Source organism: Ceratotherium simum, chromosome 29, assembly GCF_057802395.1.
Source record: "Ceratotherium simum simum isolate JZ-2026a chromosome 29, ASM5780239v1, whole genome shotgun sequence".
Classification (NCBI taxonomy): domain Eukaryota; kingdom Metazoa; phylum Chordata; class Mammalia; order Perissodactyla; family Rhinocerotidae; genus Ceratotherium; species Ceratotherium simum.
The window spans coordinates 2,778,587-2,805,604 of record NC_141928.1 but is presented as its reverse complement, the minus strand read 5'-3'; the positions used below and the strand labels follow the sequence as shown (position 1 = coordinate 2,805,604).

Genomic DNA, 27,018 nt, shown 5'->3' with positions numbered 1-27,018 from the left:
CATCCCCCCCCCCCACTCCGCTGTCCACTCCTTGAGTCCAGGGGCCCCTGTCCCCAGCTCTGGCCGCGGCTGCATCCTGATCCCAGATCCCAGGGGTCTGGAGCCCCGCTGCAGCTGAGGCCAGTGAGAATGGAGTTTTCTCTCCGAGTTAAATTTCCCCCGCCTTTTTGATGTCACATCCTGTCCCAGCCTGCTTCCCCGCCGGCCGCCGCCGCCGCCCTCCCCCTCCCGCGCGTGAGCGTGGCGCGCGGGTCCCTCTGCGCCACCCCGCCCCCGCCTCTTCCCAGCAAACTTTTGGCACCCACCGCCTCGAGCCGCGCATCTGCGCTCCGCGGGGCGCGGGAGCCGTCAGGAGGAGGGGCGGAGGAGGGGCAGCACGCCGGCCCCGCCCGGCCCAGCCCTGCCCGGACCGCGCGGAACCGCGGGACGCGATCACTATGCAGAGCGGAGGCTCCGCGCAGCAGACCCCGCGCGCCGCCTGCTCCGGGTGCTGAAGGTGCGGGGACACGGCCAGGCGCCGCGGAGCCAGCAGAGCCGGGAGCGCGAGCGCGTCCGCGTCCACGCAGCCGCCGGCCGGCGAGACCCAAGGCTCCCTGCATGCTAGGACGTTGGAGGTGGCAGCGAGACATGCAACCGGCCCGGAAGCTCCTCAGCCTCCTCTTCCTCATCCTGATGGGCACTGAACTCACTCAAGTACGTGCATCCAACGCCATTTTCCTCCCTGCGTGCGAGGTGCCCGCCCGGCCCCCTGGGAGCCCGGCAAAGTCGGGCAGCGGCTCCGCGCAGCCCCGCGCCCCCTGCCTGGGCGCCCGAGCCCCGGGGTTTGGGAGGGGGCCAGAGTGCCGGGCCGCACCTGGGTTGGAGGGAGGGGTGCAGACTGACCCGAGACTGGTGCCGGCTCCCCAGGACCCCCCAGCCCTGACTCAGCGGGGCTGCACAGCTGCCCCCCGCCCCCCAGGACTCCCCGGCCTCCAACTCCTGCTGAGAAGTTCAAAGGGCAGCATGAGGGGGTCATTTGGCTGCTGTTGTCATCTGGGGGGAAGACAGAGCAGGATGTCCAAGCCCCTGGCGTTTTCAGAGGTAGATCTGACCTAATTCCCACCCCACCCCCCACCCTGCACCCTGCTCCCCTCTTCTGGAGCATCCTGCATGCACCCCTTTGGTTATAACGCTGCCCTTGGGGCTTCCCAAGCAGCCACTGGGAATTGTGCCGCTGAGACCAGACAGGGAAGGGCAGGCGGCAGGCATGTGTGGGGCTGGGGTGCATTGTGGGCTCAGTGTGGCAGGCTTGGGGGTTGCGGCCACAGGCGCGGCGTTAAGTGTGAGTGGCAAGCGACCGTACGCGTGTGCGGGGACCGCTGGGCATTTTAAGCAGGCTTGCCATCCCCTGAAAAATGTGTCAATAGAGATCCTGTCTCAGGCTGGTATTCTCCATTTTAAGAATGTATTTCGGAGCTGGCAGGTCTGGGGGAAGGAGAAGGGCTGTCTGGGAGCGCCCGGCTGGGGGTGTTGCTTTGGCACCAGGGTGCTGGGAAGAGTCTGCCAGCTTCAGGAGCCAGGCTGCACGGGAGTGACATTAAAATGCCCTTTGGATGGTGCCACTGTGCCACGCTCTGAGCTGAGAGACGCCGGCCCTTTGGAGCTGCAGGTCCAGGAAGTGGATGGGCTGCCAGCACTTGGCCCCAAGCCCCAGCTGCCCCAACCCTCCTTCCCTCCCTCCCCACCGCCCTCCCTCTCAGAATAAAGGAGGAAACAAAAGAGAGAAGAGAGAGAGAGGTGGATCACAGGAGAGAAGGCTCTGGAACAAGCTTCCCTTGTTTTGCCTCCAAGCCCTTGCCAGCTCCCTGACTCTGCCCGAGAAGTGCAGCCCCAACCCCAGCCTCTGGAGGGTTTTGTTGTCCCACCTGCCCTCAGTGACCCCTGCCCGGTGTCATCTGACAATCAGCCACTTCCCCTGGAGAGGCTCTACAAGGTCTCCAGGAGAGAAGTTTTCCTGGTGGTGGGGAGGCCTGGCTGAGTGGTGGGTTTGTGCGCTGTGGATGGACAGTTGCACACATGCACGTGCACACTCACGCATGCTCACACCCACAGCCCTGAGCACACACGGGCAGAAAGGAGCCAGGCAGGTTCTGATTAGCAGCTTGTGCCTTACTTAGGCATTTCGGGAAAGAGATGGCTGGTCCCGGGTGGGCTGGAAGTGGCTGCCCTGAGGGCGCTCCAAGCCTTAATGGTTCTGACTTCCGGGCACCCTGAACTTCATTCCCAGTCCACAAGACGCTTTTCCTCCGTAGGCTCTCCTCCACACACCTTTTTCAAGACCCCCTGTTCTTGGAAGAAACTTTTGGTTCAACTTCAATTGCAAGCTTCGTCTTGGTGGTGAAAGTGTTTGGCTGTCCACACTAAAGGTGCCAGCCATCGGAATCTCAGCCAGCCCCTGCACACACACCTGCGTCCTCACCCTGCATGCTGACCATCCCCTTCAGGACCCTGGACAGCTCCCCCGGGGCAGGGAAGGCAAAAGGTGTTGTTTTCTTCCTGAGGTTCATCTTTCTGAAGCTGAGTGGAGGGATCTCTCAGGGGAATGTGTCCCTCAACGCAGCCAAGAGGCACTTCCCCCCTCGCGCATGGCCCTGCCTGCCCTAGGCCTGCCTCTGAGGTTGTGTTTTCAGAATCTTCCGTAGGAGGCCTATTATCCCTAACTGTAGTGGGATTTTAGGGCAGAGACTCAGCCCGCTAAAATCACTGTCACCATTTCAAGTCTAAGAAGGGCTCAGAGAGTGGTGGGCTCCGACCAGCTCCAGAGACCCCGGCTACCCTGGTCCTACCCGGGTAGGCCCCTTGGGGTTGGGCCAGGTGCCTCTCACCTGGAGCAGTGCCCTCTAGGGCGGGGTCTGGGGTGGGAGTGGGTGTGGGTGCAGAGCTGGGCTGCTCTGAATCTGAGAGCTGTCTGGGGACATCCATACCCAAGAATCTTATTACTTACCTTTGTAAAGGACTACGATCCCTCTGGGCTTTAGGAAAAGGAGGACAGAGCACTGGTGATTGAGCTGTGTGGTGTCTGTCCCCTGCCACCTTTTTCTCCTCCCACTTTAGGTAAATTGCACTGCCCCCCACTGCCACACCTCACTTTTAGGGGCCCTTCCAAGGGACACAATGTTCCAGGGCTGCTGCGTTTGTGGATCAGCAGGCGTGGTAATGGGGACAAGTCAGAAACGTATGGATTTCACCTGCACTCGTGGATGTTGCTTGAAGGATTCAGGCAGACGGGCAGGGGAGTGGAGCACATGGCCGGGCCATCTGTTCTCCTGACAGCTCACTTACGATGAGCCACTCAATCAAGTGCCAGCTCTTGATGGATGGCCTACTGCGCACCAGGCTTGTGGGCTTGCTGAACTTTGTCCTCAGATAGAAAGACGTTTTCCTTGGTCCTCTTCTTTGATTTTTAGTGAAGGGCTGGCGTTTCACGCTCCTTGAGAGGCGTCGTGGGGAGCTCCCCAGCCGGGGTGCAGAGGAGTTGCTCTCTCTGTCCTGGGGGAGATGGGGCAGCACTGGGGCTGCCTGAGCTCCTGGCCCACCCCAGCTGCCCATTCAGATGGAAGTGTGTCCCCTGGATGTGATGGCCTGAAAGGGCTGGGAAGTCGGTACCATGACCTTGCACTCTGCTGCCCTGACTCTTCGACTCCCACCAGGCACCGTCTCGTGAGCTTGAGAGAGGCTCTTATCCTCTCAACCTGAACTTCCACCTTTTTAAAACAAGGAGGACAAAACTAGATGATTCTAGAAGGTGTCTCCCTACTACAAACCCCAATCCTGCTCGTTCAGTCGCTCACTCATCCTTTCCGTTCACGTGCCGTTCTCGGGTGCCAGCTGGTCGGGTTTAACTCGGTCAGACCTGGGCTTATGATGCTGAGCGAGTCCAAGCTTTGCCTTCTGGCATCTGAGCTGACATGCTTTGTGAGAAGACCCGAGGCTCTGCCGTAATTATTAGTTTAAGAGGCACGAGAGCTGTCTGAGCCAAGTGCTCTGGGACCGGAGTGGAGGGAGGATTGAGTTGTGCTGCGGAAGCTGGAGAAAGCGTTGGAGGAGGGGTGATGCGCAAGCTGGGTCCCAAGGTTGCCCCTGGGTCCAGCACTGAGCCAGGGGCAGGAAGATGGAGAGAGAACAGGTGGGCAGAAGGGAGGATGCACACAGAGGCTGCACATGAAGAAGGGCCAGACACCTGGGCTCTTGTGTGCCGAGCTCAATAAAGGTGTGTTGAGGAATCCGCTTTAAGAGTGAAGTAGATCCCTTCTCATTAGCTGTGCTAACCCCAGGCTGGGCATGGCCTTTCTTAACAACGTAACGCCCCCTCGACATCCTGGTGGGGTTCCAGCTGTAAGGAAGCCCAGACCGTCCAGGAGTGCCAACTGTTACTGTGGTTGTCATGTGCCTTCAGGCTTTATGGAGTGACTGCTGTATGCTCCGTCCCCGAGGCTGATAGGCTGTTTGCCGGTCTAGGCACCTGAGTAGAGATGTGGCCAAACCCTGGACTCGGCTCGGGGGAGGTGTGTGGGTGCTGTGTATGGACAGGGCAGGGGTCACCAAGGAGCTGGCGTAGAGTCAGCCCCCTCAGAATCCCACTGAGGCCCCTCACCTCAAAGCTGTTCTCTCATCCTCAGACTCAGCTGCTTCGACAGTGGAAGGCCCCAACCCACTTCCCTGGACAAATTTAACGAGAATAAAACAGCTGAATTTTGTCACCTGCTCGAGGCTCAACTTGGGCCGTTTGACCCCGCCGACATCTGTCCACCTGCCCCAGCCCCTCAGCCCCCACATCTGCCCTGGACACTGGAGTGCTAGTGGCTATCAGGGAGTTCGGGGAGCACTGGGGTCTCTCCCTAAATTAGTTAGTTCACAATGCAAGGAATTTATTCCGTCTTTGCACTGCAGTTGGCTACTGCCACGGGGGCTGGCCTCCGGACCCACGAACAGCCATGAGAGGGGGGCTTCCACTGGGCGAGAAGGCACCGTGACACCAGGGGGGCGTTAAGCTCTAAATCCTCAACATGAGGCAGCTGCTTCATCTCCGAAAGCAATTTGCTTCTCATTCCACTAACTTCAGCCTTCCCCAATAAAAAGTAAGGTAATTTTCCGCCTTGGGTTGTATTTATCACTCAAGTTATCAGGCCCTGTAATCAGTATTAACACCACCGTGTAAAGTAATACAAAACTAATTACTAGCTAAACTGAATTAGATGCATGGCGCCTGTGAGCCAGGCGGATGGGGAGAGGAGCCAGTTTTCAGCTCTGGAAGATGCTCTGTGGACGCTCTTCACACCCTGAAACCGCCAGTCGTAAGGTTGTTCCCATGGCCTAGGTAAGGAGAGGAGGACGTGGAGAGTGAAAAATGCATCTCTCTTCATTTTTTCAGATTATGACACACAGAAGAAACTTGCCAGGAGCTTAAAGCACTCGGGGTAAAGCCCGTAATGAGGGTTAATATTCTCTGAGTGTCACTGTATGTCACACTCCCTGCCAGGAGCTTAATCTGGATCAGGTCGCAGCCGTCCTGGCAACCCTGTGTTACTGTCCCCGTGCTCGAAATGAGGGGGCCGAGGCTGGGGAACCTGCCTGTGGCCCTGCACGTAAGTGACAGACCCCAAACAGCAAGCGAGTCGCAGTCCCAGGTCTGTCTGTCACCTGAGACACCTGAGTTCATGTTCTTGTTAAGACGGAGAGAAAGATAAAAAGGAGACAAAACAGCTCATTATCACTGAGAACCAGTAAAAAGGAGGCGCCAGCTCACGCCACCTTTGTAGGCATGTTCGAGAGCCCAGTGGACTGCTCACCTTGACACCTGGCTTTTAGAAGGAAGACCAGCGCACCGGGAGGAGCGTTTGGGGGGTCAGAGGTTGTGGCTTCCTCCCTACCACTAACGATGGGCGACCTCGGACAAGTCCCTTCACCCTGGGGAGTTGGAGGGGCGGCTGAGAGAGGGCACTCAGGTTCCTCCCCTTGGTTCTCCCAGGAATAAAATCAGGGCTCACGCGAGGAGCTTGGCACCAGCTCGAATGTCCCAGCTTGACGACTCAGATCCAAGAAGTAAGATTTAGGACACAGACGCAGTTATCTGATGCAGCCGCTAAATCTCAAAACTGCCTGAAACACCTGCCGTTCTACTCACACCGTTTGCTGCATTTGGCATAATTGGCACAATCTCGGGGAGTGAGGCAGCCGCCAGGGAGAGGATGTACGGCCGCACTTCGGTAACCGGGCCTGGCAGGGGCCTCCACGTCTGGGGAAGTCTTCCTTGTTAACACCATCCCCCCTTCTTCTGTGCCCAGCTTAAATCTCATGACAACTGCCAGGTGACAGTTGGCGATGGTGGCTCCTCTGCTCTCCAGCAGTGTTTAAAAGGCGTGGGCTCACCAATCTGCTTGTTCCCATCTCGGCACTAGGGACTTGGCCTGGATATTCCCTGTGCACGGTTCGATGACATTTAAAATCTGATGGTTAGTGAGCGAGTCGGTGACTCAGAAGACTCTAGATTGAAGAGTGCAGGTGAGGCATGGGAGCATGCTGAATGCCCGCCTTTGTCCACAGTCAGACACACGGGGTAATAACACTCACCGTGGAGATGCTCATCTACCGCAATTCAGCTCCATCCTGTGGTTTTCATGGGTATACAGGACGCCCCCCAGGAGGTTAAACTTTGCCCCCAGACATTTCCCTAGTGTGCAAAATGGCTCTTGTGGGTGGTTCTGGAAAGAGAGTTACTCCCACTTACTTCAAGTGATGCTTTGGGTATCTGAAGGTCAAAGAAAACAGACAGGTATTTATAAATATGATCAATAACTTTACTAACACCTGGGGTGCTGGTTGTAAATCTGACAGCATTCTGCTCTCAGACATGTGAGTCCCTGTGCCCCTGCCCCGCCCAGGGCTCCCACATGCTCCCACTCCCCAGGCAGCCCAGCCCCCAAATCTTGTCCTGTGGACGCACAGGCAGAACCCGTTGTGAGTGGCAGCTGGGAAGAGGCATTGATTTAGTTACTCCATAAGCAGCACGAGGGGTATAAAGAGGGCAGTTTCTCCAGAGACAACACGAACTGTTGGCGGAGGCAGCTGAGAAGGTTTCTGAGGCCAAGTCCGGGCTCAGCAGGCAGAGAGAGGGTCCTAATCAGTTTGTGAAGGTGGCGATGGTGCTGAGGGTGGAGCGTGTGTTCCAGGGGAGTGGCCACCTGTGGACGCCGTGTGCCCCGGCTGGAAGGAGCTCACTCTCTAGAATCTGGCAGCACCAAAGTCCTCTGCTCTGAGCAAATGTTGCATTCTGGGGTGTTTTCTGCGTACCAGCTGGACCCCGGAGTTGATGTTTAGATGTTTTAATAACATGTCACCTTCTAATTCATGTTAACATCATTTAATTCATGTCAAGATCAGTTACTTATTCAATAGAAACTGGACTGTCCTTCTCAGTGAGCTATGGAGAGTTCCCTTTCCTGGAAGGTAGGAATTGGTAATGTTGGTGGGGCCACCGACACCATGAGTTCAGAGGGCCATGTGCCCGCTGAATTATCTCGTCCGTGTTCTTCAAAGTGCCACTCCCAAAACTTGACCCCATTTCTGTTGAACAGCTGTTGACCTGTGGCCTCCCACGGTCTGGACATGAGCCCGTCTGAGGCAACATTTATGACAGCAGCGTGGAACTTTCCGGAGTGGGAGCAGAGGCTGTGGCAGGAAGGCCAGGGTGAGCCACAGACAGTCAGCTCTCTGGATGGACAAAGACCCAGCACTGAGGGCCGGAAATGGGCGCGGCAGGGCTCAGTGGAAAAAGTAGTCCCCCCCGTGATAGCTGCAGTCAGCAGAGTGCTCTCCCTCGGGGAAGAGGCTCCCCGTCCCTGGGGGATTGAATAGAGACCATAAGTCTCGACACCAGAGAAGGAGCTAGAACCTGAGCAGAAGGTAAAAGAAGGTCCGTGCCCTGGATTAGCCAGCTCTTGCTCACTCTGCTAACAAACCCCAAATTGTGGTGTCTCCCAAGGACCGCGGTGCATTTTTCGGTACAGGCTGCCGTGGTGGTTGGCGAAGCTCTGGCCCTTGTGTCTTCCCAGGTCCTCTCGGTACACGCCTTCCTCATGGAGGAGGTAGGGAACAGGAGCGCTGCAGGGACGCGCACGGCTCTGACGGCTTCTGCTCAGGGGAGAGAGCTGTCCCCTCCTTTCCCTGGCCAGAATGTCAGGCCACACAGCCAAGCCCGACATCGGTAGTGGCAGGGGACCCTCTGCCCAAGGGAGGCACTGCAAGGCGCAAGGGGATAGGCCAGGAGGAAAATCCTCTTACAGGAAGGGCGCGGGAGTGATAATGCCGTCCACTGCCGTCCACCGCCGTCTACCGCCGTCTGCCCAAGTGTACCCCTAGAGGCCGCAGAGGGGGCACAATGAAGGGGACATTTGGATCGGACTGCCCGTGGCGGTCTTCCATGGCTGCTGGGAGAGAGGGTTCGGGGGATCCGTGGGCTCCTCCCAGATGCCCGGCTGGAGACCAGGTCCTCTCCCTGCTCCAAGAACATTCCTCCCCCAGCAGGGAGGGTGACTGGAAAGGGTGCCTGTGGGGTGGAGGGAGCAGAGTGGCTCCACGTGGGGCCCCCTCCTCGCTCCTCCCCCCTCTTTCTCTCCCATCTCTGTTCCCTCCTTCTTTCTCTCCCCCTCCCTCTCCCTGGCCCCCCCAGCTATGTGCCAATAGCTTAAGGAAAATATGCATATTTTTAAACAGCAAAAGGGCATCCAAACTGTGTCCTTTGGGGTCTCTCTTTGCCAAGGAGCCTGGGGGACTGGCCCAGACCCCAGCAGGTCCTCACTCTGTGGACCTCGGTTTTCTGTCTGTGGACTGGACACACGCAGATGTGCCCTCCTCGCTGGCACACGGTCATTGTGGGCCTGCATTAGGTGACGCTTCACCCCCCATGCGTGCCTGTCCCTCACGAGAAGCACGGGGTTTTAGGCAGGAGGATGCTTTCACGTCATGTTGAGAGCCGTGAACCCTGGGGCCGTGGAGGTCAGCCTTCTTGTCTCACGTGCGCAGGTGGACTTGTGCAGGAGGGGGCTGGCGCGAGGACAGACACCAGGCCAGTTTGACACGTCACAACAGGTGCCCCGGCATTGCAGGCCTGAGCCAGGAACCGCGCAGGGAGGGCCGGTCTCATGGCCTTCCACAGGCTCTGACGAGGGCCTAGGAACGCGCGGGCAGAAATGTCTCTGGGGGGCCCCTGTGCACTGTGGAATCGTGCAGGTGGCGGGGCGTCTGTGGCCACGCGATCACGCTCCTCCCGGGCCTGTGAGAGTTCACAGGGGCCGTGTGCTGTGGTCTGAATGTTCGTGCCCCTGCCCTTCGTGTGATGAAACCCTAACCCTCAAAGACAATGGCATTGGGAGGGGGGCCCTTGGGAGCTGCCCCGCCCTCGTGAATGGGATTAGTGCCTTATAATGAGGCTCCAGAGAGCTCCCTGGCCCTCCCTCCGGGTGAGGACACCATGAGAAGGCGCCAGCGATGAGCCAGGAAGCGGGCCCTCACCAGAACGCAATCACGCCGGCGCCTTCATCTCGGTCTTCCAGCCTCCAGAACTGTGAGCAATAAATATCTGTTGTTTATAAGCCACTGGTAGGTGCTGTTTTGTTAGAGCAGCCTGAACAGACTGAGACACCATGACGTCTGGAAGGTAGATGTGGACCACAGTTTTGGACTTGGCCTGGGAACAGCTGGCCCCCCATAGGACCTTGGACAGGTCCTGTCATCTTCCTAAGCCTGAAACAACTCCTCTGTGGAGTGGAGCCCGCGTGAGCACCACCCAGGGCGTCTGTGAGCAGTGAGTGACATCAGGCTCTTAGTCTGAGGGTGTCTGGGGTGCAGCCCTGCTCCATCGTCTTATGAGGGTTATTCAGAGTTGCGAACATAAGTGAGACTTGCTTCAGGGGGAGCCGTGTGGAAACTGGGATTTAAATTCCTCCTTAGGAGCACTTGGTGTTGGCCGCCACCGGGGATCCTTTAATCCAAATGCCTTCATTCTTCACCAGTCCGTAGACTGCTTTTGGAAATATCACGTAGCCTTCTAAATCAAATCATGACGTGTCAAACCGGCCCAGTGTCTGTCCTCACTTGCACGAGGCTTCTCAGATGGCCCTTCAGAAGCATTAAAAGCAGTGGTCTCTCCTACTGAACTGTAGACTCCAGACCTGCAGAGGGCTTTGGTTTGGGATTAGAGGAGTTGGAAGTGACTTACCCTGAACCTCCCAGCTGGTTAGAGCAGCAGGGGCGCAGGCTGGAGTGACAACATGGGTGTAGATTACAGCAGCAGGGTTCCCACAGGTTACAGCAGCAAGGGTGCAGGTCAGAGCAGCACAGGTACAGGTTATAGTAGCACAGGTGCAGGCTAGAGCAGCAGGGGTCCCACAGGTTACAGCATCACAGGTGCAGGGTACAGCAGCAAGGGTGCAGGGTACAGCAGCACAGGTGCAGGCTAGAGCAGCAGGGGTGCAGGTGAGAGCAGCTCGGGCGCAGGCTCCCAGGTGGATGGGGAGCAGGGCCGTATCCACTGCACAGCCCTGTCCTGTCCACACGCTCCATCTGGGAGGGAGCAGCAAGGACAGCGAGTCTATTCAGTTCTCTATAAACACAGAAGAAATGAAGAGATGAGGACTAGGATTTGAAGGCAGCGGGGTGGGTGTGAGTCAGCTTTTCCTCCCATCACTCTCGATGCTTTGACCTCCCGGGGTCAGCTGAGCTCCCAGGGAGCCAGAGGAACTCCAGGGCGCAGTCCACATTCGGCAAGCCTAGTGTGAGTAACCCAAAGCTGTATTTTTAAAAGGCTGCTTCTCAGCCATGCCCTTGGGGATGCCAGGATCCCCCTCTAGCTCCCCAGTGCGCCTGCAGGCTCAGGAGAAACAGGGGAAGGGGGTTTCAAATCTCCAGGCCGGCACTGACTGCCCGTCCCCTGGAGGGTCGGAGAGAGTCCCTGGCCGGTGGAAGGGAAGGCAGGTCATCAATCCTGGGGCGCCTCGCCTCCAGCGGTTCTTTGCGGCAGCACTTGGCTTCATCGTGGCAAACTACCTGGATTTCATTCCCTCTGTCGAGAACCCAGCCAAGCTGGCACTCGTCAAATTTAGAGTCCCCGTTGCAAATCCTTGCGGGACATTACTGACGTGAAATCAAATCAGAAGTTCCTCAAAACAGGAGAGTTGTTTTTTCTTTTTTTATTCTTTGTGTCTGCCCACCTGGAGTGTCACCTTCCTAGAACTGGGCTCTGGCTGCAGGGAGTGGTTTCCGTGTCCAACCATACCTCCTCCACATTGTCCATCTGTATCACATTGTCCATCTGTATCACATTGTCCATCTGTATCACAGCATCTCTTGTGGATGGTCTTAACCAAAAGCAGCTCTTAGGAGAGGCAGCAGAGGTCTCTGGGGGCATCGGAGCCCAGCCCTGCCCCTCGTGTTCTCACCAGTCGCTCACCTGAGGGTTCTCTCTGAGCTTGTTTGGTGTTCTGCAAAGCGGGGATGACAAGGACTGGCTCTCTTATTGGGCACCAAGCCAGCTCCTGCATTAACTCACTTAATCCTCACAACACCCCAGAGAGGAAGGTTACTGTTATTAAACCCATTTTACAGATGGGGAAACTGAGGCACAGATAGGCTAATCCCCTCGGTCAGGGTCTCAGTGCCAGTAAGTGGCACAGCCAGGGCTCACCCCCAAGCTGCGGCTCCAGAGTCCGCACAGGGAGTGACCATTCTGAGATGCCTCTCCCGCAATGGCGTCTACTGGGTTGGTTGTAGGGAAGTTCACGCAGGGTGCCCTGCAAGGGCCCAGGAATCTGCTACTCTCATCTCGGTGTTGCTTCTGTCCTGGGGTTTACGGCACACCGTGTCCGTGCCTTGGTTTTGATGTGGGGTCTGCAGCACAGGGTACCCCACATCCTGTGCTGAGTAGGTGACAAATGCCTGCAGCTTCTGAGACGGCCGGCGTGCGAGTTTTGTGGACTGGATTGGGCTGGATTTGAAGTTGTCCCAACAAAATAAGTGGTCGTTGTCCTCCTGCCGTGGGAAGCGGGTGTGAGTGATTTCGATGGCTCCACTTGTGGCCCTGAATCTGTGTCAAATCCTCGTTGAAAGAGAGAGGAGGCGGAGCCTGGATGAGGGCTCCCGGCCCCGCAGGGGTGCCTTGTGCTCGTGGATCAGGGCTGCTGGGGCAGAGCCTGCAGTACCTGCTGGCACTGGGAGATGGCGTCCTGCCCCAACTGTTGGAATTCGCCGCCTGCGACCTAGGTGCTGCCACAGATCCGAGTATTCATCAGGAAAACAAATCCGAGGGGCCCCTTCAGCCGGTGGGTCTCGCACCCAACACTCTGGCTGTCATTGAGTCCCTTCTACAAGTGGGTACAGAGCACAGAGAGAAGCCCTAGGAAGGTGGGGTCCATCTTAGGTGGACACCAGGAAGGCCGGCTCCTTCCTCCCAACCCCATCTTTCAATCCCCAACCAGGAAGGGAGATTAATTATTGCCCAGGCAGAAAAGAGCTTGGTGAGTGATCTGGACAATTCTTTCCTTCCCAATGGCTGAGAAGGCTCAATGGAGGCCTGGAGGATGTGTCTTTCATCTTGGGTCAGAAGGCTCCTGCACATTCTAAAGCCCTATTAAGGGGTTTGACGAGTCAGGCTGGCTTCTGAGGAGGCTTACACGTGTCCTGATGCTGATGCTGCAGAGGGCTGGGGGCTTGTGCCAGCCTGCCCTGCCCCTCTGCCTGGGCACCAGACTCCAGTCCCCCCACAGGGACACAGGAAGCAGTGAGGATACCCACTCCTGCCCCCAACCACAGACCCCAGGTCCCTGACCGGCCCCACCCACATCACACTCCTCATGGGTGGGGACCCTTTAGCTCCCCACCCCTGCCGGAGCCCCAAACCCGCACCCAGCTCCTCCGCTGTGTGCACACTCCTGGGGCCCCTCCTGCGTGCACCCACCCCTCACACCCACACCCAGGAGCCCACACTGGTCGGTGTTGGCAGCTGCCAGGAGATTCCCTTCCTCCCAAAGGCCTTAGAGCACCTGGCTTCCCGGGGTCCTAGGAGGGTCTTTCCTCTTACACTCCTTTCCCTTCCCCCAGTGCTGGGGCTGGAGACCCCCATGAAGGGCTGCTTTCGGAGCGGGCCAGGAGCTCGCCCTCCCGGCTGGGTTTCAAGGGGCGGCCCAGGCTGGCAGGGAGCGCAGTAGGTCTCCAGCAGTCGGGGAGCAGCGGGCCCTGGGAGGGGGTGTCTCAGAGGGGTGCCTGGGCCTCGCTCAGCTGTCGGCCGTAAGGGTGAGAGGGCAGCGGCCAATCCGTGCAGCTTAGGCCGCCGCCCTGCCGCGGGCGGACTTTTATGACTTGGGTGACGGTGGTCCGTCTTGGCTGCCGGGTCACCCTATCCCAACTCCTCGGCGACGGGGGTTTGCAGATCTCGCTGCCAGCAGCCAGGGGGCGGCGGGGAGCCAGAGCGGAGAGGAAAAATCCACCCATTTCCTGGGCGGATTGCGTCGGCCGCCGCCCGACCGTGTCCCCGCCTCCCGGCCACGGCCCCCGCGCGCAGCCCGCGCCGCGCTCAGAGGCAGAGCCGGGCGGCCCTTCCCGGCGGCGGAGCGCGGAGGGACGCGGAGGGACGCGGCGGCACCAGGCACCGGGCAGCGGCGGGGCGGGCAGCGGCCGCCGGCGGCCACTCTCCCTGGCGCCCGGAGGCGGCGTAGCCATGGCCCGGGCGCGCGGGGCGGCGGCGGCGGCGGGCGGACGGTGGCGGGCCGAGGGGGCGCGGGGACACGGCCGGGCGCCCCTGCCCGCCGCGGTGCCCGCCGCCTGAAGGCTGCCCGGGGCGCGGAGCCGGCGCCGGCGTGGCGCGGGCGCAGGCGGCGACTCGAGGCGCGATGTCGGTGCCGCTTCTCAAGATCGGGGTTGTGCTGAGCACCATGGCCATGATCACCAACTGGATGTCCCAGACGCTGCCCTCGCTGGTGGGCCTCAACACCACCAAGCTCTCGGCGGCCAGCGGCGGGACGCTCGACCGCAGCACCGGCGTAAGTGCGCCCGCCGCCCGCCTTCTCGGGGCCCTTCTCCCGCTCCCTCCCCGACCTCCAACCCTGGGCTGGGCGGGCGCCGCGCGGGGCGCAGGGCGCAGGAGCAAGGGCGCGCGCAGGGGTCCCGCGGCGGCTCCTCCGCGCTGCGGGGTGACCCTGCTCCCCACGCCCCCAGCCCCGGCCACTCCTCCGGCTGCGGTTCCCCGGCGACGCTTCCTTCCTTTGCCTGGTCCCCTCGTGGGGCGAGGGGAGCCTGCTCAGGAGCTCGGAGGCTTGGAGTCCTCGTTCAACTAAGTCTCTCATTGATAAGGTTGGGAAGCTGAGGCAGGGGACTTGGGGATTTGTCCAAGGTCACTCTGCAAGTGAGGGGTGGAGACGCCGCCGCTCCATCCCGGGCTGGCTGGTCCAGCCAGGGCTCTGAACGGAGCCCGCCCTACTTTGTGAAAGCCGGACTGAACCCGGCCCGGAGTGGGGCCCGGCCGGGCGGCGGGCTTGGGAGCTGGTGCCCTCGCTTGCCTGCGCGTTCCAAAGTCCCGAGGCGCCTTTCCCTCCCCATCCCCGTACGGACGGAGGTCATTGGGGTCCCGTGGAGGAGAGTGCCGTGGGGCCCAGGGCGGGGCCCCCGGGAGCCGCTTGCAGCGGAGCTCGACCCCTTGCCTTCCGCGCACCCCTCCCGCCCTGCCTCTCAAATCGTTTCTCCTTTCCTCTCGATGCCTTGGGGGAGGGGCGTGTGGCCCGGGTCGCTTCTGGGCAGGGCTAACTTAGATGGTGGCTGGAGCGGAGGCTGAGCCGGAACCACCCGTGAGCGCCAGGCCGGGCTCACGGAGGAAGGGGCGCGCCCAGGCCCGGCTCCCTCTGAGCTGAAAGGAGAGGTGAAGGACACGAGTGTCCTCGCCCGCTCCCTTCTGGCTGCCAAGGGCGCAGTGCTCCGGCGGGAGGTCTCCGTGTGACCCCCTCCTAAGAGCGTTCTCACGTTCACCTCACCTGCTGTTTCGAGAATTGCATGCACCGTGTTTCCTTCATAATGCCTCTGTTCCTGCCTCTGGGCCCTGAGCTTCTGAGGTTGGCAATGAATGAAATGAAATGTAATGATACTATGGACTCTCCCACCAACTTCTCCCCGCCCTCGTGCTAAAAATAGCAGGGAGGTGACCTGAGGCAACTGGGCAGGCTGCAGTGGGGGAACAGTCTGTGTTCAGGGGGTGTTTTCCAACAGCAGTGTCTGCCCTGTGTACCTGGTGGTCAGGACTACCTGAGCTGGGCTGTAAGGCAAGGTGACACCAGCCATGTCACCATGTCACCAGCCATGTGCAGCTCTAGTTTCTTGGTGGTCCTTGGGCACACCTCAGGACTGAGGTTGGGTGTGACCCCTGCACAACATGTCACCAGCAACTTGGTGACATCCACCAAATGGCTTGTGGGTGGCAGCCTGTGCAGAGTGGGAAGCCCGGCGTTCTCTCGGGCAGTCTTCGCCAGGCTGCCAGCGGGAAGATTGCTGGGGCTCAGGGTCGTTGCAGCTCTGGGCTAATAGGCTGCTGGATCCCAGCTATTAGGGCCCGTGCTTCATCTCCCAGCGTCAGGGAGCTGCAGAGTGAGGCTGCGCCGGCCACCCCTGCCTGCCTTACGGGAGGAGATCTTATTTCTGAATTACGTGCCCACTGTGAGTCAGCCAGCCTCTTGCTTCCCTGCCTCTGGTCACCCCTCCCTTCTACTTAATGGATCAATTTGGTCAGATGCCAAAACTCCAAACATTCCTTAAATTTAAAAACCCCTTGAATTAAAAAAAAAAAAATGTAAAGAGTCGTGACTGTTTGACTCCTTTCCAGTCCTGGGGATCCTGACGGGAGACTGTCTCTATTCCTGGGGTCCCCTTTCCCTCTTCGTGGTCAGAACGTGTCTTTGGACCATTGCTTTCTGCCTTTTCCCCCGGGGGGTCGGATGTGGACGATGCCCCCTGGTTTTGTCCCTGGTACACTACCTTACGGTCTCCCTTTCTCTCCCTCCCTCTCCCTCCGCCCAGGTGTTGCCCACCAACCCTGAGGAGAGCTGGCAGGTGTACAGCTCTGCCCAGGACAGCGAGGGCAGGTGTATCTGCACAGTGGTCGCTCCCCAGCAGACCATGTGTTCACGAGATGCCCGCACGAAACAGCTGAGGCAGCTCCTGGAGAAGGTGAGTCTGTGCAGGGTGTGTGTGCGTGTGGGTGTACTTGTATGTGCATGTGTGTGCCCACGCGAGCGCCAAGGCTTGGCTAGCCTGCGGGTCATCTCAGCTCCAAGGCCTCACTCTTTCCCGGCGTGTCCTCACTCGGAATATTTGTGAATGAAGGAATGAATGGATGGATGGATAGGAGAGAGGCATAGACCCTCCCGGTCACTGCAGGCTCCACTGAGGAGCCAGTGGTGGTGGGGAGAGGGGGTGTGGGGCCCCTCTCCCGCGGCTGTCTCTCCAAGTAGCGCCTGTGATCTGTCATCCCGAGGGCTCAGAGCTGTCCCCGAGCGGCTGCCTGGGAGGACGCCCTGGGAGCCGGAAATGCTCGGCCACTGGGATTTTGCCTGATGGGGTCTGTCCCCTGCCTTTGAGCGGCTGTTCACTACTGTGGATGCCTCCCTGGTACAAAAGCAGATTCAGTTGTTACCTTGTAGCCCACCTGGGAACAGAAGTTGTGTCTACATTTTGAATCCAGTATTTCACTTAATCTTCACAAGAACCACATGGGGTTGGTGAGATTTTTCACCATTTTGAGAAGTGGAAATCTGGGTCCAGAGGTGGACTGACTTGTCCCAAGCCAGACAGCTGGTCGGCAGGGAGCAGCACTCAAACCTGGTGGCCGCCTTCCCACCTGGCCTGGCGTTCTCGGCCCTCACAGAGGCTGCCACTCCTGATGGGGCAGCCGACTCACCTCCTGGCACATTCCACCCCAGGAAGCCTGGATTCTCCAATGACTTGGGCATCAGGGCCCCTGGGAGTTACCGGGCGGCCCTTCTGGTCCGTTCATCACCCTTTCCCCGGGAGGAAGGGCATTTTACATGGGGACACTTCACCCCGGAAAGTGGGCTCACACCACACACACACACACACAGACACCACACACACACAATCCACACACAGACACCACACACACACAATCCACACACAGACACCATACACAAATCACATACACACATGTGTACCACATACACTATACGCAGATACTCACATACACACACACAGACACCACACACAAATACATACACACCACACACACACACTGCACACAAATACACACATACNCACCACACACAAATACACAAAAACACACACCATGTATATTCCACACACACACAGAAACACACGTATGCCACACACACCACACAAATACACATACACACACTACATATACACCACACACACCCGCTACACACACAGACACACATATACACTACGCACAGACACCACACACACCACACACAAATACACAAATACACACCACACACGCACACCACACATACACACCACATATATACCACACACACACATAGATCACACACATACACACCACATATGCACCACACACAAACACATGCACACACACTCCACACACACATACTCACAAACACACACACACCCCAGTAAGCCGTGACTCTCCCCTCAGTGGAGGAGCAGGAGAGGAGGCATGTGTGGGGCAGGGCCCCGTGCTGTGAGGACGGCCACTCCAGTGCTGCCCTCCACGCTGCGGACAGGATTCTTTGAGCCCAGCTTGACTAAAACCCTCCCACTACTGTGAGCAAAGCAGGTCCCTCTCCTGGACCCCATTTCCCGAACTGTCAGGGGAGAGGTGGGTAAGGAGTCCTGGGGTCCTCCCAGCCCTGCCCATCTAGAACGGACCGTGCAGGGAGCCTTGTTCCTTGGGAAGAAGGGCCTGGGGGAGCACGGAGCAGCGGCCTGGTCCCAGAGCTTGCTCCCCCTAAGGGGACAGAGTGTGCCCTCTCTGGCCATCGTTAGCCACCCCAGGAAATCGTTTAAAAAGAATTAAAGTCAATTGCATTTAATAGATCCCACAAACATTTATCAACACCAAACTAGACCAGAGCTTTATTGGGCCTTTAATTATTCAGAATTAAAGCAGAGGGAGATGCAGCTTGGAGGGGCCTCCGGCGGCCAGGAGGCAAGGTCGGGGCGCTGGCGGACAGGACCCTCATGCTCTTGGGAGGAGGCGCTCAGTGGGTGACAGAAAGCTGGAAATGGGTTCCAGAAAGTTCTCTGGGCCCCTGGGAACGCAGGCCCTGGGGCTCTCCTTTCTGCCCATCTCTGCCACAGCGTTACTGCTTAAAAATGGGGACCCCTAGTCTAGACCCTCGAGGGCACTCTGTCATCAGAGGGCAGAAGCATTTGTTGTGAAGGGGGCCTCCCTGCTTGACGCAGTCCGTCTGTTAGGAGGGGCAGGCGTCTGTCCCTTGCTCCCTCCGGGCCTCACGTCTGGTCGTGAGTTCTGTCAGTGGGGCTGGGGTCCCAACGGAGCACATGCCATCTAGTTCCGCTGCTGTCCAGCCCGGCTTCACATTCACGTCTGCCTGCGGAGCTTCCAGAGGTAGAGCCGTGGGTCCCACACCCAGAGGCTCTGATTTTCACTGGACCCAAGTCCTCGGGAGGAGCCCGGCAGCTGTACCTGAAAGTTCCCCACGGTTCTGACCCGTGGCCGGGGTTGAGGACCACTGGAGACCCATAGAGCGCACAAGGCGGGGGGGGGGGCCATGAGCTCTGTTCTCTTTGGAGAAGCGCACAGCCCTGAGTTTGAAAGTGTGAGCTATGGAGTCAGTCTAGGCCTTGAGTGGTGGCTGACCGCTGTGTGATGGTAGATAAGTTGCTTAACTTCTCTGAGCCTCAGTTTCCTTATGTGTAAAATAGGACTCCAAATAGCCTTTACCTCCCGGGGTTTTGGAAAGATGGAATGAGATAGATAACATGACTGGCTCAGCACAGTGCCTGGAACATTGCAAATGTCCTATTGGTCGTTGCCTGGAGGCCAGGTGTGTCTGCTGCCCACCCCCGCTCAGCACCTCCGGCCACGCTGGGCCAGGTGTGGGGTGGATTGTGTCAGTTAGTAGCTGGGTGATCTTGAGCTCCTCAGTTGGCTTCTCAGGGACACATCCTAGGTACGGGTAAGGGAGTGGACGAGCTCAGAGTAGGGGCTACAGACCACGGTCCACTAGCGGGTGAGAAGGCCTGGGGGAGCGATCGTGACCCAGGCCCCATTCTCTGCTCTGTGATTGGCCAGAAAAGGAAGTGTTCGTTCTGGGTGGGAAAGACTAGAGGAGAGTATTTTGTTTTAAGGCACCTGAGTAGTTTGGCATCTTTAAAGTTTGTTTTCTAAATTTAAAATTTAACCTTATTTAAAAGTTTTTAAGAGCATTCCTTCTCTGGCAAATGAAAAGCCCTTGGTGCTGTGCACGGCCCCTGTTAGAAGTAGGAGACCAAAGCCAGGGTGGACTCAGCAGCTGCTGCTCAGCACGTTCTAGCCCTTGCTTTTCTGGATTTTGCTGTCACGTGAGCAATCATGTCCTCTCGGTGGGGGAGGGGAGGAGGCGTCATGACTGGAGCTGCCACTTGTGTTCCTTCCTCCCAGCCATGTGGCTGCGGGGGCACTCCTGTGCCTTAGGTGCTGGGGTTACAGGTGTGAAGGCCCAGTCCCCCTTCCTCCACCAGCTACCTCTCCAAGAAGGTGGTTGGGACAGGTGTGTGGGTTACTGCTGTGCAGGCATTGTGCCAGCTCGGTGATGTTGTTGCCAGGGAGCATGCAGCCACTTCTGGCTTAGCTCATCACAGAAGCCTCCCTGGAGGAGGTGGCATTTGGGCTGGGTCTTGAGGGATAAAGGAAACCAAACATGACAACATTTCTCCAAAGAAGAGCTGCAGTTATTCAAACTGACAGAATAAGACAGGTGAGGGGAAACAGGGAGACATAGGTGATACAGCAAATACATTTCAGTTTCCCGTAAAGCATCTAAAGAGAAAGGCTCACCCATGTATTGTTTTTTCCAAGCCTGAATTTTTAAATTGAATGTGTGTGTGTTCCTTTCAGATAACAAGCCATAAAATTCCAGGCATTGTTAAGTGCTGAGATGAGCAATATCGGTGTTTCTCCCACTGATCAGCCTTTGGTTGCTGTCTCTCTTTTATTTCGTTCTATTTGTGGGGGTGGAGGATGTACCGTGAGAAATGGAAACCACACTATCATCTCTTCTCGTCACGACTGGGCAAAGCTGAGCCTCATACCCAAATGATTTTGTTCCTAAAAGGGAGAGTATTTTCCAACTGAGCAAAAAATCAGCCATGAAGATTTGCGGTTATGGAGGCATCTTCCTCCCTAGTAATTGGATTAGATTCTGAGGAAATGACCCCAACATCGCTTTGGCAGTCCTGAGCCTCCTTCTACCTCCCCACCCACCACCCCAAATGCGTTTGCACAGAAGCAGGAGCCAGTTTCCTGAAAATAAAATGCACTGGCAGCTGGCTGCACTAAAAGTGTTTTTCTTTCAAGCTCTCTGGAATCCTGTTGAATATTAAAGTTCCATCTTGAGGCGAAACTCAATGCAGATCTGCCCATAAAGATGTAAAACAGCGATTCTTCATTTGCTGGGTGATTGATTTCTGACTGTGTTCTGAACGTACGTGTTCGCAGAGCAGTCATCTACCTATGATATTGTGGGGGTGATGGATGGCGTACAAGATGGGGGAGAAAAAGGCTTGATGTGAAATCAGGCAGAGTCCTTCCCTGGTTCTGCACTTATGCAATCAACCTTCTCAGCAAGACACCCAGTGGGATTTGGGGGGAAAGAGAACCTATAGCTGGGGGTGGGGAGCCCAACAATGCTGTTCATCTTGGTTGGTATTTATGCCTGCCTAACTGACTTCATGCTGCAGAATAAAGAGACGGGAGATGATCCCCACCTCCAAAAAGAAAAAGAAAAATAATTACCCAGAGCCGTATGCCTGCGACTCTGACCAGTGAGGAACCCGAGGCTCCTGCGCCCCTGATTTGCATCCCTGGTTGTAAGAACGTGTCCTGGAAGATGGCAGAGGAAGTGTTTACCAGGCAATCTGCTCTGTTAGGGGAGCTCTTGGTCAGAACAGTCCCCGATGCTGATGATTAACTAGTAAATAATGCGTGGGCCACTTCTGGTTCCGTGTGCTGGCCGTGAGGACAAGGCCACTGTCACGTATTAGGAGGCAAATAAGGTCGTCGGGCCCCTGCCACAGCTCCTTCCTTGAACATGTTGCCTTTTTGACAGGTGCAAAACATGTCTCAATCCATAGAGGTCCTGGACAGGCGGACTCAGAGAGACTTGCAGTACGTGGAGAAGATGGAGAACCAAATGAAGGGCCTGGAATCCAAGTTCAAGCAGGTGGAGGAGAGCCATAAGCAACACCTGGCCAGGCAGTTCAAGGTATGTATGCTCCTCCTCTCCCCTCCCCCTTCCCCTCCTTTTCCCAGAGACTGGGCTTGTTTCCCCTTCATGTTTCCCTTCCCTCTTTCCCTCCAGGAGTAGCAATTTGGGGCAGGGAAGGAGCCCAGCAAGTTTTGTTCTTTGCCTTGCAAATGGCTGCAGTCTCTGGGAAGAGAGAGGCAACCTGTCTTCACCCTGGTTTGGCCAAAGACTCCTTGAAAGGGGCAGCCATGAGCAGCGGTGTTCAGCACCCATTAGTTTCTGAGGCCAGGGTCCCAGGTCCTGGCTTCTCAAGCCCAGTTGCAGATTAGCTGGGAAGCGACACGATTGGTCCTTGTCGTTCCACAGCTGCTGCAGGTAAATTACATTAGCTCAGGATTAGCTTAATTGATTAGAGCCATTTCTGAGCAGGGATCACTCAGGGCAGTTTTTCACATCTGACCTAATGTAGCTGTGACAAGGCGCACTGTAGATTTGCGGGGAAGAGAGAGACACCAACGTCTTTCTCACTTCCTGGTAAGTGTTTCTTTTTCCAGGGAACTCTGGGCATCATAGCCGGAGTTTGTTTGACCTAAAATTATATATACATATGTACAAATATGTATATATACACCTATAGTTTACTCAGCTGCAAAATGATTAAATTGAGAAATTATATGCACCTTAATTGAGGTATACATGCATGTTAATTAGAAATCTGGCCCAGATGTAAATGAGCAGGTCAAATGACACCTTCCAGCTTCACTAGAAATTGCTGATGCTCTGTCTCCCTATCCTTTTTATGCTAATGTTTTCCTTTGATGTGCTCCCTGCGTGAAGCAAGAACTAATTTGCTTCTTAAAGCGATACGTTATACAGACGAGATGGCAAGCTAATGAAGTTATAAATCTATATTATAAATAAAATAATTGCAGGCCTGATCCTGTTGAGGAGAAATGAGCCCATGGCTCTTGTTGGAGGCAGGTGGGACGTGTCGTCCTTGCTCCTGACGTGTCATCATGGGAAAGAGATTTTGATGGGCCTGACTGAAAAGAGTTTGTGTCTCTCCTTGAAAGGCTAGCAACCCTTTCTCTTTGGTAGATTCAGATTCCTCTAAAGACGAGGTGTCTCTAGCAACCATGGGCTAGCTCATCTTTGCAAGCATTGTCCACACAGGCCTCTCTCCCAGTTCCAAAAGTTGGGGCGGTATGGCTCCAGGAAAAGAAATGCAACCCTTTGCCTTTTACCATGCTTCAATTGCATTAAAACTGTCAAGAGAAATTGTTGTGAAGGAATCCCCATAACTGTTCCAGCAGTTTGTTTGGGCTAACTCGAGCACTGACAGGTGATTTTTTTTTTTAAGTGACCGTGAAAATATTTGTCTACTAATGGCTATCTGTTCAAGGCAGGCTAGTGAGCTAGCTGTTCAACAGTGTTTCATTTTCTTGCTTGCAGGGCTAACTTAAAAGAGTTTTTTCAATGCTGCAGTGACTGAAGAAGCAGTCCACCCCCATGTAACCATGAAAGAGGGCCAGAGAGCTTTTTGCACCACGCATTTTTACTATTATTTTCCAATCTTTAGCACCATATCACTAAGGAACCTTGAATACAACCAGGATCCTCTTTTGCATGCGACTGTAGATGCATTTCATGAATATTTTGAACCCTTGTCAATGCATTTTTTGAAAAAAAAAAAAAAGAAACTTTGTGTATGTGACTTAAAGCATGTAACCTTAAGATGTTGCATTCTAAACTGACAATAAAGACCTTTCCCAAATATGTTGGTGTTCTGAAGACTGTTTCCTATGCTCTCCTAACTCATTTGGACCAGAATAAATAAATCTATAAATAAAGCGGGAGTATGCACACTTTCCCTCACCTAGGGAGAAGCCAGGCCAAGGCAGGGTGTTACAAGTTTTTGCACGCATCGCACTGAACCCAGCTTATTTTAACCTTGCAGGCGATAAAAGCGAAAATGGATGAACTTAGGCCTTTGATACCTGTGTTGGAAGAGTACAAGGCCGATGCCAAATTGGTATTGCAGTTTAAAGAGGAGGCCCAGAATCTGACGTCAGTGCTTAACGAGCTGCAAGAGGAAATTGGCGCCTATGACTACGATGAACTTCAGAGCAGAGTGTCCAATCTTGAAGAAAGGCTCCGTGCATGCATGCAAAAACTAGGTAGGCTCAGAACCCTGCGGGGGCATGGCGCTGCACTGCCCGCCTCCGGCTCTCACGCAGGCTTAGGGAGTGGTGCTGCAGTGGACAGCGCCCGCCTGGCTCCAGGGAGGTGATGGCCGAATCAGGGCTCTTGGGTAGGGCTGCCTTAAGAGATAGCTAAGGAGTGTAGGCGGTGCCCACCCTAGGGCATTGTCCCACCCGGTGCGAAGGCCAACTCACAGATGCCATGGAGTCACACATCTGGAAAAAAATAGGATGATATTAGATGTTACATACCATCTGAAGAATGTGTGTGTGTGTTGGGATGAGTTTTTAAGACACCAGTTTAATAGGGCTGGAAACATGTATCTCAGATTCCCTCCAGGTTGAGAACCAGGGCTGATGCAGCTCCCCGAGATAATGAATCATGCATATCTGGAAGAAAAAAGAAAATAAAATTTAATCACATTACAGTTGAAGATTTGCCATTCACAGCATGCAAAGGAGCCCCTCCTAACAGCTGGAAGGAGTGGACCCTCTGAGCCAATGGGCTCCCTGCCCCTGTTCATATTTTCTAAGGTGGACCCAACGTGGGGCCGCCCCTTGGGGTTCTTATTCTTGGTTGAACACCCACTTGCCTTATCAACTTTCCCGTTAATTACTGTAACAAATCTTAACATATTAGTGTCTGAGTCCACTTTTAAATGATACATTTTAAATCCCAATTCCATTTTTAAGTTTTCTTAATAAAGATTAGTCAGCCCTCCTCACCAACTGTTTTTTAACACAAAGCAAGTTCATTTTCATATTGCATACTTTTCAGAGTAACTTAGGGTAATTTTTAGGGTAATTTTGCTTTGTGAAGTTTTCCTTAGGTTTTATCTGATGTTCTGACTTGATTCCCTTTTTATCCTCTCTCCCCCCGAACACACTCCAAATGGCTTATTATAAACTTAAAGCATCCCAAAAAAACAAATGCTTTTTAAAATCCCTAGTGCTGTTAGTCAAGTGGAGGAGAGAGAATGTTCAGAAGGCAAGGAAATAGAATCAGCTAACCTTTTTGTTGAAACAGGTTCCCACATTGAGATTATTTTTAATTCTGTTCTAGGTATTCTAGTTAAGGCATAAACTTTTAAGTTCCCCAGTCTTGGAGAGAAGACAGTGAGATATGTTGAGAGTTTAAGAACAGATCCGTTTTAACGTATACGCTTTTGCTCTACAGGAGCCCTATAGGAGGGACTGTTTACTGCGTTTGTTCAGTGATGTGCTGCATTGTGCCCAAGTCCCAGTATGTGACCTGGGCTGGGTGACCTGGGACAGTCCCAGGAGGGGTCTGGGCTGGACGGTCTGTACCAGCTCTTCCCATTTTGCCGTTCCAGGTGCCGGGGTGAATGTTTGCAGTGATAATGATTATAGGGCTCTATTGATGGTTATGGGACTGTATGATTATTTCTGTTGGGCGCGGTCTTTGGGTTTCTACCCATAGTGACCCTGAGCTCACGTCGCTGCTGTCTCTCTAGACCCTCCAAACACTTCCACTGAGGGGTCTCTCCTGGCCTGTGAAGAATCCAAGGGGGTGGTTTATTTGTTATTTATTGCCCCACAAGCTGCACTTTTCCCTCCCTGGCATACAGACTGTGTATACCAGGGAGAAACCAAGATAAAACCTCCATGTTTTCCAGTTAAGGGATCAAGGAGCAAAATGGAAACGCAGAGGAAAAAGTTACAAGTGGTGAGAAGCTAAGAGTCTTTCCAAGGAGGGTCCCCTCTCCTGCAACAAGCGGCCTGCCCGTCTGTACTTGGCCTATTTTTAGAAGCTGGCTGAATCCACCTTACGGCTTAGGATCTTGGGGCTTTCACCTGGTTCCCCTCAGGCTGCTAAAATGTTTGATTTGGGAGTAAAGAGAGAGGATGAAGAGACCCCCAGAGGCCGTGTTCCCCACCATTGGCGTGCAGTGCATGATTTTACCTCTGCATTTAATTCTTCCTTCAGAAAGACCGTGATGCATAAGTAGGCATGCCGGATCAGAGTTTGCAGGTGGGGCCCAGGGATCTGCATTTAACCAGCACCCGGGTGATTTGAACCAACACCAGACTGTGAGAGCTCCCAGTCTGAGGGAGGCAGTGTCGTAAAGCAGTAAGTGGCACTCGATAGCTGTGTGACTCCCAAGAGGCCAGCCACCTCGTGGTCTGTAAAATGAAGGTGTAGGAGTCTGTGCCCTGGGATTGCTGTGTGAGTCCATGGAGGTCATTCACATCACGGGCTCTGCACTGTGCCCAGCACAGGGTAGGTGGTGGTAGGATAGATAGGTCTGTAGCAGATGATACATAGGTAGATAGGTAGATAGATAGACAGATGGACAGACAATAGATAGAGATGGATGACTGATTGGTATGTAGATGCATAGACAGACAGACGACAGATGGATAAACAGGCTGATGAATGCGGCTTTGCTGCTGCTTCTCCCTTGCTAGCTTTTCATTCAAACTCAGTAACTGGAGAACCAAATTAATATCCTGCGGCTGCTTAATTTGATCTTGATTTCAGCCTTGCAAATAGGCAACGTCTCCAGACCATCTTGACAGCCTGTTTGGAGGTCGCCAAGGAGCCTAAACAGAGGCAGCCGGCCTTCCGCACGGAGCCCGGGAGCACTGAGAGCGTCCGGGGGCAGGACTTCTGCAAGAGTCAGCCTCTCAGTAGCTGTCAGTTCCCGTCCTTGCCCCCTCAACTCCTTGGCTTCTTGGCGTGAAATCGGACTGTAGGTTCCTTGGTCTGGTGAATAGCATCTCAGTTACCTTCCTGGCGTGACAGTGGAGAAAAGGGTCTCCCTGCTGTTCCCCACAGAGAACTCTTAATTAGCCTCTCTGTGGCCTCCTTCTCTTTGAGTCGATGTTGCCGACAATTCCTGACCCCAGAACATACAAAGAAAAAACCAAACAAGGGCTGCAGCTTCCGTTTGTTTTCAGTTTCCATTTTTAAAGATCCCTCCTCAGTGGGATTGTGTGTTTTTCCTAACGGCCCAGCCAGAAACTCGAATCTGAAACTCTTGTTTCTAGAACTGAGGTCAGGCTCGTCTCTGGGCGTCCTCTGGAAGGGAGGCAGCTTCCCACGGCTCCCAGCAGCTCCTCTTCTTCCCAGGCAGGCGAGAGGTAGAGCTGCCCCGCCACCCCGTCCCCTGAGCTGGGGCCTGGGACTTCGCTGTCACTCCATGGAGAGCCTGCAGAGTCAGATGCCCCAGCAGAAGCCAGAGACTTAATGCCCCACGCAGCGTGTCCTGGAATGGCATGTCCCCTTAGCCTCAGGGGTGCCTAGCTGGTTTTTACAGTTTCCTTCAGTGATACCATCCTGGGACTCGGATGCTAAAGGCTTCCTTAGGAAGGGTCAA

At 55.4% G+C, this 27,018-nt stretch overlaps 1 protein-coding gene across 2 annotated transcripts in view; it reads left to right on the top strand.

Annotated features, from left to right (window-relative positions):
* Positions 1-321: 321 nt before the first annotated feature.
* OLFM1 (olfactomedin 1) overlaps positions 322-27,018 on the top strand; it is a 38,987-nt gene continuing 12,290 nt past the window's right edge. Inside the window, exons 1-4 of one of the 2 annotated variants that reach the window (XM_004423636.3) lie at positions 322-693; positions 16,090-16,239; positions 21,339-21,494; positions 23,434-23,653. In XM_004423636.3, the coding sequence (XP_004423693.1) occupies positions 598-693; positions 16,090-16,239; positions 21,339-21,494; positions 23,434-23,653 (622 nt within the window). In that variant the 5' untranslated portion in view covers positions 322-597. Of the gene's footprint in view, positions 694-13,821; positions 14,070-16,089; positions 16,240-21,338; positions 21,495-23,433; positions 23,654-27,018 lie in introns of those variants that run through there. The other variant, XM_004423635.3, reaches the window with a different exon arrangement.